This window comes from Pteronotus mesoamericanus, unplaced genomic scaffold (assembly GCF_021234165.1).
Source record: "Pteronotus mesoamericanus isolate MK-2021 breed Mesoamerican mustached bat unplaced genomic scaffold, CSHL_Meso_final contig_164, whole genome shotgun sequence".
NCBI lineage: Eukaryota > Metazoa > Chordata > Mammalia > Chiroptera > Mormoopidae > Pteronotus > Pteronotus mesoamericanus.
Window position 1 is genome coordinate 21,297,693 of NW_026555065.1, and position 18,519 is coordinate 21,316,211.

Genomic DNA, 18,519 nt, shown 5'->3' on the forward strand with positions numbered 1-18,519 from the left:
CTTGGTTCAAGGTAACTCTTCAGCCCAGCCAATACTTCAAGGACATAATGGGCAGTTACCTTGTTTAGGCTTAAGTCAGTATTATATCTGAATTGGACAAAGTGGCTACATATACCCCAATGCCCTGGGCAAGTCTCTGACTCACTAACGCTACCATTACATCTTCGTCCTAATGAAGAGCCTAACTCCCAAGTCAGCAGCTCAGGAACCACTACGGTCCCCAGCAGACAGTGTGACAACAGCCCTTTCCTGGCTCTCATGGTGGAGATGGGAGCAGAGGAAAAGACCAATAAGGGACTGAAGACTTACTTGGCTCTGCCCTTGGAGGAAAAAAAAGAAACAAGTAGTTCAGTCCTGGGAACAGGGATATAAGAAGCCCAGAGGCCCAGAACAAACCGGGACACAGGAAGAAAAGAACAGACACTTCCCTAGGTTTTAATCCTGATCCTGAGGTCAAAGTAAGTGGGAAGACAACAACCACCCTCACTCCATGAGGAATGAAAAAAGAGAATGTGAACACTTGAAAGCAGCTGACTGTGGGAAGTCAGCGCAGCAGGATTTTTGGGCCAACGTTCAAGCAGGCAAACAAACTGAGAAAGAATAAGGAAGAGGGGCATAAACTTGGGTCTTGGAGCCTTCCTTCTTAGGCCCTCAACTCCATCCCTGGGATGGTGTTTAAGGTCTGGGTGGGGGACAAAAATTACAGAAAATAAGTCCCTATGGTTCTTAGAAGATTCTTCTACCACATTCCCAAAGTACTTGCCTACTTGTAGAATCATAAAGAATTTTCCTCTGATGTTTCATATAGGCTACATGTCCAAAACCTTTAAAAATTTAAAGTTCTCTCCCCTTTTCATGGGAACGGGCAGCCATTCCTCCATCCCCATCCCCCCAAATCCCCAGTCAAACCAGGCGCTCAAGGAATTACAAAGCTACTTTTAATACTTTGGGGTGAGCCCCACAGGAATAAAAAACACTGGGAAGGGGTAACCTTCTCATCCCCAGGAGTGGCCCAGGGGGAGAGAGGCTACCTGAGGGGAAGGAAGCACAAAAGGGACCCGCTGCAGACTCAGGGCAATGGGAATGCCATCGGTGCTGGGACCTGTGAGCACTACAGGAGGAAACGCGAGCATGGTGGGACTGGCTCCAGGCACACAGGCGAAGGGCAAGAGGGTTGGACACGAAGCCACAAAGCTACTTGGGTTCCTCCTTCTTCTCGTTTGCCTTTTTCTGCTTCTGCTGCATGATCTCCGAGTCCCTGGGGGTAGAGATGATGGGGCACTGGGAGGTACCAGAGGGCAAAAGGGACAAGATGCAGGGGGGTAAAGGGCACAAAGGACAAGATGGAAGTGGACAGGACAAAATTCAGCGTGTGGCTGCTGTATTCCCACCCTAGGAGAATAAAAGGAAGAGAGCTGGAGCTCAAAAAAGGCAACGGGTCTCTACCTGGCTGTTGCCCAAGGGGTCAGAGGTTTGGCCACACAAGGCTAGTCTGTGCTGAGTACCACACCCAGCAACACCAGTGAAAATGCTGGGAGAAGGGAGGAGAAATGAACAGCAAGGAGGGGCAAAAGTACAGGGCTGTCATAACCACTAATGCATTTGAAATGTGAAGCTCCCTGCCCTTGCCCTTAAGGTCAGACACAGGGGCACTCAGAAATCAGACCTAGAGCAGGCACCCGCCCCAGTCCCTTCCTGTAAAGCAGTGAACTAACAATTTGGAGCGTGGGGAAGAGATAAAACCCTAGAGGAAGCAATACACTCTGCCCCTCACGAGTAGTCCAGATGTAAGCCCTGAGGTAGCGCTCTTTTCTGGTACAACCCATGGTCTAACCCAAGTCTCGTCCCTCCCTTTCCCTCCCCTCCCAGGGTCTACCTCTGCTTGCGGGCGGCAGCAGAAAGCCCGTCATCTCGGCGCTTTCCCTTAACCGAGTCGCTCTGCTTTTTCATATTCTTCTGGCGGGCGAGCTCGCGCTGGTTACCACCTAAAGAAAGGAGGTAAAAGGTGAGACGCTGGGGCCTTTCTGGCCACACACTGACGACTCCCTAACCTCACCCGGACACCAGTAGAGTCCAAGGCTTCATTCCCCGGGTCCCAACACCGGCCCATTTTGGGGCTTAGGCTGATGGGGGCGGGGGGGGGGAAAGGGGGGCAGGGTTGAGAGGGCCGAGCTGCCTGCCACGGGGCAGAGCAAATAGAGGAGTGGAGGAAAGGCGGTCCCGAGGAGCTTGTTAGAGGCGTGTTTCGAGTTTAGGGGCGGTGTGGGGGCCCAGACAGGTGGTGGTGTGTGTGAACGGTTTCGGTCTCTGTGGGGGATGGGCTAAAAATGGGAGTGGGGGGCACTGGGCCTTTCACCCAGATGCGGGCTTCTCCCCACACCGTGGAAGGTAGGGATGGCCCTTTGCCTGACCAGTGGGTTGGGTCGGGGGGACGACTCCTGAAGTAGCGGTGGGCAAAGGGCCGATTTCCGGGCTTCGAGTGTGAGGGTCGCTAAACAGCCCTCCCAGAAAAAGACCCCTCAGGAGAAGCCAAAAGGAGGTCAATGCCAGGATTAGGTAGTCGTGTCTACGGTGGACAGAGGAAAGAGGGCAAGGGGAGAGTGGTCTCAGTGCTCACGGGTCATGGCGACGGCAGCGGCTCCGGCCTGCCTCCGTTGCGTCCCCTCGTTCACTCCGACGTTACGGGCTCCGCCCCTTTCTCGCAGCGTAAAGGAGTCGTTCTTTCGGAACCGCCCCTTCGCGCACGGGCACCAGCTCCCATTGGGCAGAAAGGAACACGTGGGGCCATCGGCCACGCTGGAGTCTGGGCAGATAATGGGCGGAGGTCCGCCCGCCTAGCGCGCTGGGTGGGGCGGGGCTTCCCGAGCACAGCTTTTGGTCGGGAGGGGGCGGGGGGGGAAAAAGTAGGCCGGGTCACGTGGCTGGGTGGGGGTGGAGGGGCGCGGCTGGCGATGTGGCGCTTCCGCGAGCTTGAGCACGTGACCTAGAAGAGTGACCTCATGGGGAGACGGTTTGGGACCTTGGCAAAGTCTCTCAGAGCGACTACTGGGGGGGCGGGCTCTGGGGGCTCAGAAATGGTCCAGCCGGTTTTCTGTTATCAGGACTCTGGGACTAAATTTGGCGCTGTTAAAATACCACACCACCTTTTTAGTCACTTGAGTTGTCCACATATGTAAACTCATATACAAGCGCAACTTACGAACCCCACTTCCAACCACATTGTGCCCCCAACCCAAACCTCTCTAATATAAAAATTCGCAGCCATATTCTAAAACTTTGGTCCTGTCCATTCCAGCACAGAAACTTTAAATGTGGAGATAAAATGGCTTGGAAGTACTGGAGGACCCGTAACATCACAAACTACGGTGTTGTTACGGATCGGGTACTAATAGATGGGGAAATACATGTGTCCTTTTCCCCACTGTACTTACTGTCTCCACCAGCCACACCCGGTTTTTAATAGGCTTCACAAGTAAGTTTCCCACTAAACTGATTCTCTTACTAAACTCCATTAAGTAATCTACAAAACTCCCCACCAGCCCTGAGGAATGAATTGGATGAAGGAAAAATGCTTAGGAAACATCACAGGAAAGAATTGGTAGTGAATTTTAACTTGTGATTCTTTACACTTAGTTCCCATAGCAGAATCCACGTGAGGCTGGGACTTCAAATGAAGTCCCCTGAACAAAGAACTAATGGGAAGGCAATAAACCTCAGTCAGTGCCATCCTCAAAATATATATCATACACAAATATCATATGAACTACTATTCAATTTTTTTTGTAGCAGTCTTAAAAAAGCATATAACTCAAACCTCTTATTCTTTTAGTATATTTAAAATGGGTATCACTTGCCCACAAATAGAAAGTAACTATAAAAATAAATACAATAAAAATAAAATATTAAATTCTACCAAATGAAATATTATTCAATTCTACCACAAAGCACCATTGTTAAAGATGCTAAGCTTTGGGTCTGCCCTCTCTTTCCTAAAAACAGAAAGTACCAACTGTTAGAGAAGTAATAAGGCATGAGTCTTCCAAACTGAAGCTTTCTCTTTACATAATCAGAAGATTGAAAAGCACTTAATTTTTATACTTTCAATGTTATTCACTGCTGTGTCTCTATACCAGCAATGTTTAACCTTTTTCATTTCATGGCACATATAAACTAATTGCTAAAATTCTGCAGTACACCAAAACATACATTTTTTTGCCAATGTGACCAAAAGAAATAGGTATAATTTTTATTCATTCACACCAGACAGCTATTGTTATGTTGGCGGTTGTCATTTTTTGACAACCTAAGGGAAAAGAGGTCAGTGCTGCAGATTAAATAGTCAGTATTACATGTTTTAAAAACTCCTGTAGCATATTGGTTGAATAGGTACTCTATGCTAACTAAAATTATTTTTCATACCATCAGTAGCACATATCCTACCCTTTGGTACATACTAAATGTAACTGAAGTGGCACACATAACAATGCAATAAGTCCTGACTCTGCTAATTACTGGATTTAATTTTGGACACTTATTTTCTCCAAGTTTCAATTCCTTTATATGAAAAATGAGAATATTTACCCCTCAGTGTTCTGGAAAAGACTAATAACTTGCTATAAAGGGCCAGGCCCATAATAGGCATATGGTTAATGTCTCCTCCATTTCCCTTCTTCAAATCCTAAAATTTCTTCTTCCTTCTCCAAATTTTTCTAACCCATTTGTGGTAGCCAGTCTCTGAGAAAGCCCCTAATGATCCCTCCTTCCTGGTGTTTGCATCGTTGTGTAGTCCTCTCCCACACTGAATCAACGTTAGTCTGTGTGACTAAATAGATTATGGCAGAAGTGATGATATGTCACTTCTGATGCTAAATTATAAAAGACATTGTGATTTACGGTATGCTATCAATTTTCTCTTGGATCAGTGGCTGTGGGGAGCCAGCTCCCGTGTCATGAGGAGGAACCCAAGTGATTAACAATTGAGGCCACTGGTCAACAGCCAGTGGGGAGAGAAAATACCTCCATTTAAACTCAGCGCAGAGTTAAGAAGGAATAAATTAGAGAGGATGAGGACCCAAGTCTCTGAAGCAAAGAAGGAAGTGAGTCAGGGTTTAGGAGCCCAGATATAAAGTCAGATGAGGAAATTGGACTTAAAGGGTGGAGACATCACCTGCAGACAGACCCACAGCAACAATTTGACCACTATTTATAAGAAGTTGAGCTATCTGGCTTCCCAGCGCCAGATTCCCCATGGATTCAAGCCACATGTGGAGAAGCCACACAATCAGCCCATGGTGAAAATCAAGCCAGCCAGAGATGCGTGAAATAGTGTAGGATAAAGAAGAAAGCTTTCTTTGACACCTATCTGTTAACTCCTCATCAACTCCAGCAGCTCAGGTGGGTGAGAGAGTGAACAAGCCTGTAACCAGTCTTCTCATACCCACTCATCCCACCCTTCCCCATGTTCAAGAGTATATTTCCAGTCCTAACAGAACCTAGGCTGGTTACTATACCTCCAATCTAATTCTTTCCAGGAGTTGTTCAAAAAATTCACTCATTTTTTTTCAACAAACATTCATTGTGCTGTACACCAACTATGTGTCCACTATTATAGTAGACGTTAGGCATATAGTGATGAATAAAACATATATATCTCTATATTTATGGAACATATAGTAAAGAGAGGAAATAGCTCTCCTTCATATATATGTACTTCTGTGTGTGTGTGTATATATATATATATATGTATATGCAAATTGCGGTCATTGTTTTGAAGGAAAAAGATTCTTTGCAAGGAGGATATTCAAAATATTTAACGGTGCACACAGCATAAGCACCTACCAGTCAAAATAGATCTAATTTGAGTGAAGGCTATCTGTAAACAATTTTTCTACCTGCACTGGTAAGAAATCATAGTACTGCTGGTTTTATAAAGGGAGTATACCTGTAGGCCCTAGATCATAACTTTGATTAAGGAGGTGAAAAAAGTGACATTTGAGCTGAGGCAAAAGGATAAGGAGTTAGCTAGGGCAAGGGAACAGGGACAGAGAGAACATTTCAGGAGAGGGAAGGCCCTAAAGCCTTGCTCCCTCAAGCCATCTCAACAAGAGCCTACCTAATGGATAGGTAATGGGCAAGTCACGAATGCCTAGTGAGTGGGGAACAATGAAACTAGGTCAGAAAGTACATAGAGCAGTGACATGATCTGAGTTACTATTTCTAACACCACTGCTAGCTAACGTTAACTGAGTGCTTATTAAGTGTACTTTTCTTATTTGAGCCTCACAATGAGTTTTTGAGATGTCATTAACTCCTTTCTACCAATATAAAAACCTTGGAACAGGCGGGTTAGACAACTTTCCCAAGGAAACTCAGATAATAAAGGCTGGAGCTGAGAATCTAACCCAGCCTGTGCTCTTCAATCAGCAGAAAGTAAATTTTGAAGAGACCACTCTGCAGGAAGAATATGAATTAGAGCAGATAAATGACAATGAGGAGAGCAGTCAGGAGGTTATCACACACATCTGGGATGCTGGGCCTCATTTGGTAACAGATACCTGAAATGTAATTCAGACAAAGTTGGTCAAAAAGGGAATTTGTTAGTTTATATATAACCAAATTGTTGGATGAGATGGGCTGTGGCCAACACTAAGGGAAATTAAAACCAGTGAAAAGGGAATGCCTTCATGTCTCGTATCTTGCTTTATATTCTCAAACCCAGATTCCTTGACATGATAGGAAACAGCCACCAGTAGTACCTGCTCTCACATCTCACAGTTTGTCTAAGAGAGAGAATCTGATTCTCTTCCTTTAGTTTCTCTGTTGAAAATCCCAGGTCTCTGATGGGTCAGGTGCCTACTCTGTGGTCAGAAGGTAGATGTGGGGCAGGATACAATGACAGCAGCCCCTAGTAAAATCACATGATTAGTATGGGAAGGAACAGATTTATCAGAGAAATGGGGTTTGTTCCCCCCCACAAAAAAAAAAAAAAAAAAAAAAACCCCAGAATACTAGACAAATAAAAACAAAAGATGTCCCCTACATCAGTAAAGAAAAGATAGCCACTTGGACTGAGAGGGTAGCAGTAGAAATGGCAAAAGCATGCCGCTTTAAAATATATTTTGGATATTTAGTGAGAGAGGAAGATACTATTGTTTCTTGGGTTCATTGATTTCTTCATCAAATATTAATAGTATACCTATAATGGGCCAGACACTTCTAGGCACTGGCTGCACAAAACAAAACAGGTGAACAAAACAGGCCTCTGAACTCATTAAGTTAATACTTTAGTGGAGAAGACTGACAATTCACAAGTAAGCAAACCAAACAATATAGAATATAGGATGACAAACAATAAAGTAGGAACAAAGGTGTGAGGATAAAGAATAATGGGAGAGACCCATTTCTGTGGGGACATTTAAACTGAGGCCTGAAGCCAGTTGTAGAAAAAGTAGGATATTCCAGCAGTTCAGGTGAATCCCTAGCATTCCTAACATCCCTCCTTTATTATGAAAGAGCAATGTAGCTTTAGGAAATTCTCACCCTCCTCCCTATATTCCAAGTGTGAACCTGAATGGCTAAGTAAAAGTAAACTCATTCCTCTTAGTATTGACTGGCTTAGGATTCTAGGCCTAACTAAGCCAATTATTGCTTTGTATTCATCTGGTGACTTATTGGTTCAGGAGTTAGCATGTGACCTAAACTGGCCCTATCAAATCAAGGGAAGTGGAACCTCTCAGTCTCACTATGAGGGGCAGGACAGTGCTTTCTCATACTAACTTGAACAAGGAAATACATAGCCCCTTTGCTCCTAACGTCTGTCACCTTGAAGGGCTAGCCTTAGGTTGAAGCCAAATGAGTGGCAGAAGTAATCTTTGTCCTTGATGGTTGATTTTGGGCCACTGGAAACATCAACCGTAATGTTTCTTCTATCTTTGAGCTTCCTGCTATGGGAAGTTGCCTTGAGTCATATTTCTAGTACTTCAGCCAAATGCATTTTAATCAATACACAGACAATGGGAACAGCGTATTCCAAGGCCCTGAATGGGTAAAAAATTTGGATAATTTGATTAATTTTAGTGGCCACATAATGAAATAATCCAAATTATCTTAAAGTGTAACTAGCCATCTTCATGTATAGCAGGCTTCCAGCCAGCTTTCTAGTGCCTTGCTTGTAGAGAGGAATGACTAGTGAATAGCACTGGAGAAAAACACTCTTAACATGAAAACAAACCAAAACAAAACAGAAACAGAAAATAAGTTCTCAGAGGATATAGAAATAATTACAGGAAGAAAAGAAAATGGGAGGGGGTCTATAATTGGTATCACTAGAGATGAAGAGGATATTGAACAAAAACAGGAGAGCTATAAAAAACAAATAGAGAATAATAAAGAGTTCTTGGAACTTAAAAATATAATAGCTAAAAGAAAATATCAATAGAAGGGTTGGAATATATAAGTTGAAAAAAAATTCCAGAAAACTGGACAAGAATTGATGAATAATAGACAGGGAAATAAAGAAAAGAATAGAGTCAATTCAGGAAGGTCTAACATTGGATTTATATGAGTTCCAGAATAAAAGGAAAGTAAAACAGAAATGGAGGGGACCTACTGAGTTCTCAGCACAAGTAATGAGAAAAGATCTATCACACATTAGAATACTGGAGTCAAAGAGAAGATCCTAAAAGCTTCCAAGACATAAAATAAGTCACATATAAAGGATGGATAATCAGAATGACTTTAGACTTGTCAGCAGTAACACTGGAAACCAAAAGACAATGGAGTAATGTCATTAAATATCTAAAGAAAAATAATTAACAACCTAGACTTCTTTTTTACTCAGTCAAGCTATCAATTAAGTATGAAAGGGGAATAAAGACATTGAAATCTCAAAAGAACTTATTTACCATGCATGCTTTTCAGGAAGCTATTGGAGATGTACTCCATCAAAATGAGAGAGTAAGCAGACAAACAAAAGTCATAGAAATCAGGAAAAAGGGTATCCAACCTAGGAGATAAGTGAAGGATATCCCCTGGATGCTGGTGAAGTTTTGTAGCAGGCTTAGAGAGCAACCATCTCAGATTGGAACAGGAAGATGAAAGGCTTTGGAGGCATATATCTAAGAAAAAAATGGAAATGACAAAATTGATAAACTATCTGATTGTATTTGAACATATTGAAAAGAGATTTCTAGAAGAGAGTATGAGAATTAATTGGTAAGTACATAGATAATTAGGTAAAAAAACTAAAAAAGAGATCATTATTAATTTCAGGAGAAAACAGACGAGAAAGCAAATGTAAATAGTACACTAAGTGTCACAGCTTGTAAATAACATGTACACACTCATAATATGTAAACATTAAATATTGATCTAATAAAAGTAACATCGCTACATTAGGAGATGGAGAGAAAGTACATGCATATCCATATGGAGGATAAGAGCATTAATCCTCATATTAAAAATAGAAGTCATGCCCTGACCAGTGTGGCTCAGTTGGTTGACCATCATCCTGCAAAGTGAAAGGTCACAAATTCAATTCTTAGTCAGGGCACATACCTGGGTTGCAGGTTCAGTCCCAGTTGAGGCACATACAAGAGGTAACCAATCAATGTTTCTTTCTCACATCAATGTTTCTCTCCCTCTTTCTCCCTCCCTTACCCTCTCTCTAAAAATAAATAAAATCTTTAAAAAAGAAAAAAAGGAGTCAGTGGATAACATCTGAAACTTTGAATGAAAAAGGGATGAAAAGACACAAAATAATAACTATAGAAATAGGGTTGCATGCGTACCTCGGAGATGTCTTTTTCCTCCTCTTTCAAATATTGATGCAGAGCCTGTCCTGATGTAAAAGAATATAGGCTGCTGATGGGGCATATCATAAATGTGAAGAATAACCACAGGCTCTAGAGCCAGGTGGCCTGAGTTCAAATCCTAGCCAGACCACTCAGAACTTTTTTGTGTGTCATGGACCCCTCCTCATAGTAATGTTTTTATTTTTATTATTTTTTTTACATATTTTAAAAAAGATTTATTTATTTTTGGAGAGGAGAAGGAAGGGACAGAGGGAGAAAAACATCAATGTGTGGTTGCCTCTTGTGCTCTCCTGACTGGGGACCTGGCCTGCAACCCAGGCATGTGCCCCAACTGGGAATCAAACCTTTGACCCTTTGTTTCACCAGCCGGCACTCAGTCCATTGAGCCACACCAGCCACGGCCTCACAGTAATGTTTTTAAATACATTTTTAAAAATATGGTATTTTTATACCCATGTTCATTAAAGCATTATTCACAATAGCCAAAAATGGAAGCAATGCAAGTGTCTATTGACAGATAAATGAACAAATAAAATGTATATATGTGTACAAGTTCTGTCCATAAAGTATACAGCCACATACTATGAACAACAAGAGACATTTATTGAAGAAGATACAAGAATCAATAATGCCTCAGTCCCCTTCAAAGTAGGCACTTTGGGACTTCGCATAGTTGTCCCAATCACCATCAGATGCCCTTTCATCTTTTCCTGAATCTCATTGATGGTCTGAAATCTCTTCCCTTTCAAAGGTGACATTAGTTTGGGGAAAAGCCAGAAGTCGCAGGGCACCAAACCTGGGCTGTAGTGGGGCTGAGTCACCTGGGTGATTTGTGGTTTTGCCGAACATCAGTGCATGAACGGGCACATTGTCATGGTGAAGCTGCCAATCACCAGTTGCCCCTAGTTGCAGGCTTCTGAGTCATCCAAATAGTTTCCACAGAGGAATGTTCAATCTTAACGCAAAATTTAATGCAAATTCATTGCTCATTTTGAATGCAACAGCCACACAGTACACATGCTCACTCAAATGGTGTCTGCCACCCCAATGACTAGTACACTGAAGTTGTCATTGTTCACACAGGTGCATTCCAGTCCACTCTCTTTGGCTGCCATGTTACACTGATGTCATACAAACTGTTCTTGTTATACTAACAATGACTAGACTTTTTCCAGACAGGCCTTGTTGTATAAACAGTTTTATTAAGATAGAATTCATATATCATGGAACTCACCCATTTGAAATGTAGTGTACAATTTAATGATTTTTAGTTTATTCACAGATATGCGCAACAATTACCACTGTCAATTTTAGAAAACTTTCATTACAGTGTTCAATGTTTAATCTTCCTTTTACTTGGCCTATCTACAGCATTTGACACAGTTGATCAGTCCCTTCTCTGTGAAACATTCACTTCACTTCACTTTCAGGACATCACACTCTCTTGGTGTTCCTGGTGTTCCTCTTTTCTCACTGGCCATTCCCTTTCAATTGGCCTTGCTTTTCTTCACCCTGACCTCTTTCTAGAGATCGGAGTGCCTCAGGGTACAATCCTTTAGGCTCTTCTCTATTTTTCTGGGTGATCTCAGCCAGCCTCATGGCTTTAAATATCATCTATATGTTTAGTTGTAAAGATGTGTCATTAGAGACCAAAGCTAAAATCATCCAGACCCTCATATCCCCAATTACTATGTATGAATGTGAAAGTTAGACAGTGAGGAAAGCTGAAAGTTAAAAAATGGTTCACTTGGAAGTTGGTGTAGGAGAGAGCTCTATGGATACCCTGGACCAACAGGAAGATGAACAAGTAGGTACTAGAGCAAATTAAACCTGAAAAGTCATTGGAGGCAAAAATGACAAAACTGAAGCTGTCCTACTTCGGGCACACCATAAAAAGACAGGGTTCTCTGGAAAAGACAATAATGCTTGGAAAAATTGAAGGCAACAATAAAAAAGGAAGATCAAATATGAGAGCGATTGACTCCACAAAAGAAGCCATAGGCATAATTCTACAGGAGCTGAGTAGGGCTGTTGAGGACAGGACATTGTGGACATCACTCAGTCGTAGGGTCGCCAGGAGTTGGAGCTGACTCAAAGGCATATAACACACATGTATGTTTAGTACTACCAAGTTTAGATCTGTAGCCCAGACATCTTTCACCTTCTCCAGATTTGTGTTATCTGCCTGCTTCACATCCCCATGTGGATTCTACTAGACAACTCAGCATATTCAGAACTAACACTGTTCCACATGCAGTCTTCCCTTCCTCAGTTGATGACAATTTCATCTTTCTCGTTGTCTGGGCAAAAGTCCTGCAATTATCCTTAATGACATTTCTCTCTCATATACCACATTCAATCCATCAGGAAATCCTCTATCCTCCACATATCCAGAACCCTATCCTTTCTCCCACCTGCTCTGTTATTCCCTAGTGCAAGCCACCGCCACCTCTAGCTTGGGTTACTGCAATAGCCTCCTACCAGGTCATACTGCTTTTATCCTTGTCCTCTAGTCTATTCTTAACATAGCAACCAGAGTGATCCTTTTAAAATAGAATTGGCTTCATGTTACTCCTCTGCTCGAAACCCTGTAATGACTCCCTATTTCATTCAAAGTAAAAACCAAAATCTTTACAATACCCACACGGCCCTCTCTGACCTAATCCCCGCTACTCCTTACCTTCCTGACTTTCTCTCTTACTACTCTTCCCCTCACTCATTTTGTTCCAGTTATATTGACCTCAACTTTTCTCCAAACACTCCAGGCACACTTCTGACTCACAGAGTTTGCACTGGCTAGCCTCACTGTCTGAAAAGCATTTTCTCCAACTGTACAGCTTAGCCAATTCCCTTGCCTCCTTTAGGGCATTGCTCAAATTTCTTCTTCTACAGAAGGCCTTCTCTGATCAGCTTACTTAATATAGTGTCAACCCTCTCCACCCTTCTCTACTTTCTCCTCCTCTACTTCCTTGCTCTATTTTTTATTTTTTCTATAGCACTTACCACCTTTTAACATATACTATGTTTTTTATTATATTTATTGGGTCAACATTTGTTAATAAGATTATATAAATTTCAAGAGTACAATTTTGTAATACATCATCTGTCTACTGCATTGTAGTAGGGGCTGGCTCACCAACCAAAGTCTACTCTCATTCTGTCACTATATATTTGACTCCTTTACCCTCTTCAACTTTCCCCCACAATCCATGCACTATACTTTTTGTTTATTTCTTAGGTGTGTTTATAGTATCTCCTTCCCACTAGCATGTAAGCTCCCCCAAAGCAAGGATCTAGTACAGAGTGTTCAATAAATATTTGTTGAATGAATAAAATATGTGGACAATAGTATCTGCTCTAAAAAGCTATTGTAGGGTTTAAATAATGGGCAAACATCCTGATACCCAATGGACACTCAACAAATAGATCCCTACCTCCCTTCCCCAAATATCTTTCCCAGTTGCCTCCTCTTACAACACTGCTCCTTCCTTCCTCTCTGGGAAATTTCACCATTCTAGTCTCCCCTTTGATTTTAAATCCAGGAAAATCTAATGAAAGGCCACAGACGTCATCTGAGAAGAAAAGGAACCCTGGGAGACCAACTTTACCCATTGCCACAACTGTTTATCAAACTAGCAAATTGTCACTCAGAGAAGTAGAGAGCCCTAAGGACATGGACCAGTAAATGTTTTTGTTGTTGAGGTTTGCTGCACTGATTTTTAAAGTCAACTTTATTAAGGTATAATTTACATACATTAAAATATACAATTTTAAGTACAATTTGATGAGTTTTGACAAATGTACGTATAGTTAATTTGATTTGGGGTGTAGGGCATTAAGGTCACCTGGGATTATATGTTTAGATTTTTAGCAGAGGGATCCTGGTTAGAAAAGAGAATACCACCAGGGATCTTGAGAAACATACCCAAATAGGGACGACCGGAAATACCAAGGGCCAACCTGAGACTGGTCCTGGGGTCTCATTGCACCAGGATGTGGACCTTGGGAATGTCTAGCACTTCGCGGCATCTTTTTATCGTTCTCAGTGAGTGGGCCAATTCCCTCTCACATTAGTTTCACATGTTTAGGCTGGGCGGGGCAGTAGAGGACTGAGTCCTCCCTCTTCTTTGCCCTGCAATTCTTCTGCCTTCACCCACGCTCCCCACCCCTCGGTGGGGGGCGTTCCAGCCCACGATAGCGAAGCTTCACTACTGCCACGACACTGACGGGGCCAGTTTTCTCTCCAGCCTTAGAAACCGGTTTCGGGTATGCATCAGTACCACGGGCGGAATAAAAGCAAAAGTGTTGCAGCAGGTGTTGGAGTCGGGAATCCCCCTTCACGTCCGCCGCCCTCCGGACCCTGGGGGCTCTTGGCCTTCCAAGCTCCTAGCAACCAGGCCTTCTCTCCCGCTCCTCTGCACCTAGAAGCCTCTAGAGGTTGCAGGTTCAGCTTCACTTAGAGACAGCAACGCCAAGTTCAGGTTGGCTGGGGAAACTGAGGCAGGACTGGAGATTCTGGGTGAAAGAGGGTGAGACTGGCCAGAGCCTTTCTCCCCGGAACTGAGAGAGTCCCCTCCGAAAACCTAACGAGGTTCCGTCCAAACCGAGAAGAATCCGCTGGAGCTGACGCCAACCCCGGAGGAGAGCGAAGCACCGCCCACGCCGCTGGGAAACCTCGGGAGTGTTGGTAACTGTGGGTGGGGTCGGAGGTGGGGTTCTGGCTGGGGGCGGGGTCTACCTGGGCTACTGGCTGTGCAAGTCTAGCCCTGCAGAGCGAAAGTGGTGGTGGTGGCCCTCGCCTGTGCTTCGGGTTCTGCTTGTGCTCGACCTCGCGGCTATGGCGGGACCCCAAGAGTTTCTGAGTGGGAAGCTCCGGCTCTGCTTCACCCCAGCTGCCCGGACCAGCCTCCTGCTGCTCAGGCTCAACGACGCGGCGCTGCGGGCGCTGCAAGAGTGTCAGCGTCAACAGGTGCGGCTACCCCGGACCCCTTCCGTATCCCCTACCCCTCAGGACCTCAGGCCTCAGCCGGAGACCCTAAAGAAGGGACCTGGGTATGGGGAGCAGCATTCACAGGCTTCAGCTTCCCCACTTTTCCAAGTGAAGTCCACGAGGCAGGTCCCTCTGGGCACCCGACGCAAGATCCTGGGGACTCCGCTTCACCTGCGCTTAGTTGAGTCTGTGCTCTCCTTGCAGGTTCGGCCAGTGATCGCTTTCCAAGGCAACCGAGGGGTAAGCACGGATCTAGGCTCTGTGAAGAGGGTGGGAGAACAGACACACGCCCAAGGAAGGTACGGTCAGGGCAGGAGGCTGAGAGCAGTCACGGTCTGAGGAAGTTCCTGAGAACTGAACCCTGAGTGGTTAGAGGGCTGCTGGGGTTGTGGTCCCAGGAGGCTGCGGTTGAAGAGACTGTGCTGTCTTAGCCTCGTGGGAACTTAGGCTCAGCTGCACCTGGTGTGCTAACGAGTCCCGTGGGACCCATCTTCAGTCTTAGGTTGTCTCAGGGAGGAATGGTACTGGTAGGAGGGGGAAGGGCTGACTTCATGGGGCTTATGGTCTCCTTTCACCCGCAGTATCTGAGGCTCCCAGGCCCTGGCTGCTCCTGCCTCTTCTCCTTCATAGTGTCCCAGTGTGGCCAGGAGGGCCCTCGTGGTGGCTTGGATCTTGTGTGCCAACACTTAGGCAGGTAAGGGGGATCAAACAGGTAGCAAGTGAAAACGAGTTTGTGGTGAGTCCAGGAAGGGGTTGTTCAGAGATGCTTTGAAAGTTCCCTGTCCTCCTGATTTATTTTCCATCACCCTTTTCCAGATCCAGGCCTAACCGCCTCCACTGCCTGGGCCCACTCAGGGAGCGCCTCACTATTTGGGCAGCCATGGATTCTATCCCAGCCCCATCTTCAGTTCAGAGATACAGCCTGACTGAAGATGCCAGAGATCCTCAGAATTGGCAGAACATAGGAGACTATTCTGGAAATGCAGCTTCACAGCCACTGATGGTACTAGAAGAGGTGAGGCCAGAAACTGCAGGGAGTTGGGGTAAGGTGGGGCAAAGCCTGAAGCCCAGGTAGCCAAGTGCCCGTGCCACTTTCCCTGCCAGGTGCCAGATCCACGGGCAAGTAGCCAAGAACAGTCACTCCCAGGATCCTCAAGGGAACACATGGCACAGTGGGAAGTGAGGTACTTGGGGCAGGGTGGAACACTTGGGAGGTCCTGGTGTTGTCTTCCTCAAATTTCCACCCTATATGGTATAGGAAACAGCCCTACCTTCTGCCTTGGTCCTCATCTCTCCCATTCCCTCTTCAAATATCCTAGGAGCCAGACCCATCGTCCAAACAGAGTGCTTGATCAGGCACTGCCTTCCTCTGCTAGCCAGAAACATCTGGACAAGGTAGGTTGTCATAGCAAGAGTTTTGCAGCCCTGGCTGGAGTGACTCAGTTGTTTTGGGTTAGTTCTATAAGCCAAAAAGATTGCAGGTTCAATTCACGTCAAGGCACATGCCTAGGTCCCTGGGCAGGGTGCCTGAGGTAATCAATTGTTTCTTTCTCACATCGATATTTCCCTCCTTTCCCCCCTCTCTGAAATCAGTGAGCATGTCCTCGAGTGAGGATATGAGAAAATTATTTGTCCAGTCAGACTAAAATTTAAAAATTGGGAGCCTTCATTCTCATGCTCACAGAGATCATTTTATGGAGTAATTTTCAAGAGAATGACAAAACAGGAGGCTTCTGACATAACTGTGTGACAAAAAGTATTTTCCCCAACAGAAGCGTCCAGCGCCTGCAGCTACTATAGAACTAAAAGAAAAGAGGCTCAGAACTCTGCGTTCAGCTCCAAGTCCTCTACAAGAGCTGCCCAGTCAGGACCTACAAGACAGAGACTGGGAGCAAGAAGATAAACATGAAGACATGAGCCTCAGGCTTGAGCACAGCCCCTCAGCTCAAGCAGGTGAGTTGAGAGGAGTGTAAAACTGCCACGGGGGAGCAGAGGAGAGGCGCGAGGAGGGGAAGGCAGATAATCACCTTAATGCCTTCTCGTTTCCTTCATAGACTTGGAATCCCGAAGCCCTGAAGAGGTACCCGATTACCTCCTGTGAGTGCCCTGCCATTTCTGATTTTATCAAGCCTTGTGCATAGGAGATACAAGATGTACTTTCTGGGAGCCAGGGGCTTTGGGGGACAATAAAATTGAAGGTGGTAACTTAACTCTCTGCTCCTGGCAGGCAATATGGGGCCATCCACAGTGCAGAGCAGCAACATGCTTATGAGAAGGATTTTGAGACAGATTATGTTGAATACCGCATTCTGCATGCTCGAGTTGGGGCTGCAAGCCAAAGGTTCATAGAGCTGGGAGCAGAAATCAAGAGAGTTCAGCGAGGAACTCCAGAACACAAGGTAAGGACTGGACCCGGGCTCACTTTCTTGCTCCACTGGCCATAAACTCCCTGCTAACTGCCCATAAACCTGTTTGTTTAGTGACCAAAGTGACAAGCAAACCTGTTTTGAGAGAAAAATTATTCTATATCATTTGGTAGCGTAAGAAGGAAGTTACTTCCCTCCCTTAGGAGACCTGGAGCTTTTTTCTCAAGGTTAAACTTGGTGCTAGCATTTTGTTTGTTTCAGGTGCTGGAAGAAAAGATAGTCCAGGAATATAAAAAGTTCAGGAAGGTAAGAATAGGTCTGGGAGTGGTAGCAAGGGTAAAAAAAAAAAAAAAATTTTCTTTTGACATGGATCCTTTTTCTCTGCAGCGGTACCCAGGTTACAGGGAAGAAAAGCGTCGCTGTGAGTACCTGCATCAGAAACTGTCCCACATTAAAGGTCTCATCCTGGAGTTTGAGGAAAAGAACAGGGGCAGCTGAAGCAGTCAGAGGGCTTTTGACCTTCTGCCCGGTGATATGAAGGAACAAAGCAGCTATAAACATATATAAGATTGCAACTGCTTTTGGTTATTGCTGAGTCCATGGTGCAGTAGGAGAGCTGCTTTAGGTTAAGGCTTTATTGTCATTGTTGCCATATTTTAATTTTTAGGGTGTGGGCACAGTGCCAACACTTTGTAACTGTGCCCGGGAAACTAGGAAAAGCAGCAGAGGCTTGGCTTCTCCTGTAGTTCAGTCAAGTCATTTTCAAATCCTGAGAAATGACACCATTTCCAGGACAAGATACCTCAAAGACAATAGATTTCAACCTGGTAGCCTCTCTTACAAAACAGTGAGAACTTTTAGGAACTTGTAATACACCTAGATATAATGGGAAAAGGCTTGGGGTCTTACCCATGTACTGAAAGCGAATTCTTTTACAAACATGGCTAAAAAATTAAAACTGTGTCCTTTATACAAATTTATATGCTTTCCTTAAATCTTCCAATGCAGTGGTTCTTACCCTTGGCTCCATGTTGGAACCATTTCTGGGATCTCTAAAAAAATTAGATCTCCAGCCCTGCCTGGTGTGGCTCAGTGGATTGAGTGTCTGCCTGTGAACCAGTGTTGCTTGTCCAATTCCCAGTCTAGGGCACATGCCTGGGTTGCAGGCCAGGTCCCCAGTAGGGGCTGTGCAAGAGGCAAAACATTGATGTTTCTCTCCCTCTCTCCTCTAAAAATTAAAATCTCCAGATGCTAGCTCAGGTCTTGTGAATTATAATCTCCAAGATTATGGTTAGGCTTCTTTACTTCAAAGAACTATAGATGATCCTGATACATATTTTGCTATAAGGCC

General features: G+C 44.5%; 2 protein-coding genes across 3 annotated transcripts; one reads left to right on the forward strand and one right to left on the reverse strand.

The window, feature by feature from the left end:
- Positions 1–922: 922 nt before the first annotated feature.
- SERF2 (small EDRK-rich factor 2) lies at positions 923–2,717 on the reverse strand. 2 transcript variants are annotated; one of them, XM_054565488.1, is made up of 3 exons: positions 2,618–2,717; positions 1,877–1,985; positions 923–1,281 (listed from the first exon to the last, which is right to left on the reverse strand). In XM_054565488.1, exons 1-3 carry the CDS (start codon positions 2,622–2,624, stop codon positions 996–998), a joined length of 402 nt encoding a protein of 133 aa, XP_054421463.1. In that variant the 5' UTR covers positions 2,625–2,717; the 3' UTR covers positions 923–995. The 2 variants fall into 2 exon arrangements, with proteins under 2 accessions (XP_054421463.1, XP_054421462.1); XM_054565487.1 differs by having other exon boundaries at positions 923–1,258; positions 2,618–2,716.
- Positions 2,718–14,649: 11,932 nt separating this feature from the next.
- On the forward strand, positions 14,650–17,822 carry ELL3 (elongation factor for RNA polymerase II 3). The gene is made up of 11 exons (XM_054565491.1): positions 14,650–14,781; positions 15,007–15,042; positions 15,384–15,496; positions 15,619–15,817; positions 15,907–15,986; positions 16,122–16,197; positions 16,575–16,755; positions 16,857–16,899; positions 17,030–17,201; positions 17,430–17,474; positions 17,556–17,822. Exons 1-11 carry the CDS (start codon positions 14,650–14,652, stop codon positions 17,664–17,666), a joined length of 1,188 nt encoding a protein of 395 aa, XP_054421466.1. The 3' UTR covers positions 17,667–17,822.
- Positions 17,823–18,519: the final 697 nt, after the last annotated feature.

What these genes read in the sequence shown, in the direction of transcription:
- ELL3 (XM_054565491.1), top strand. Translation starts at nt 14,650, where the DNA reads ATGGCGGGACCCCAAGAGTTTCTGAGTGGGAAGCTCCGGCTCTGCTTC. An exon ending in CAGCCCCTCAGCTCAAGCAG is followed by an intron (nt 16,756 to 16,856) that starts GTGAGTTGAGAG and finishes TTTCCTTCATAG; the next exon opens with ACTTGGAATCCCGAAGCCCT. An exon ending in GAGGTACCCGATTACCTCCT is followed by an intron (nt 16,900 to 17,029) that starts GTGAGTGCCCTG and finishes TGCTCCTGGCAG; the next exon opens with GCAATATGGGGCCATCCACA.
- SERF2 (XM_054565488.1), bottom strand. An exon ending in GCTGCCGCCCGCAAGCAGAG is followed by an intron (nt 1,282 to 1,876) that starts GTAGACCCTGGG and finishes GGTACCTCCCAG; the next exon opens with TGCCCCATCATCTCTACCCC.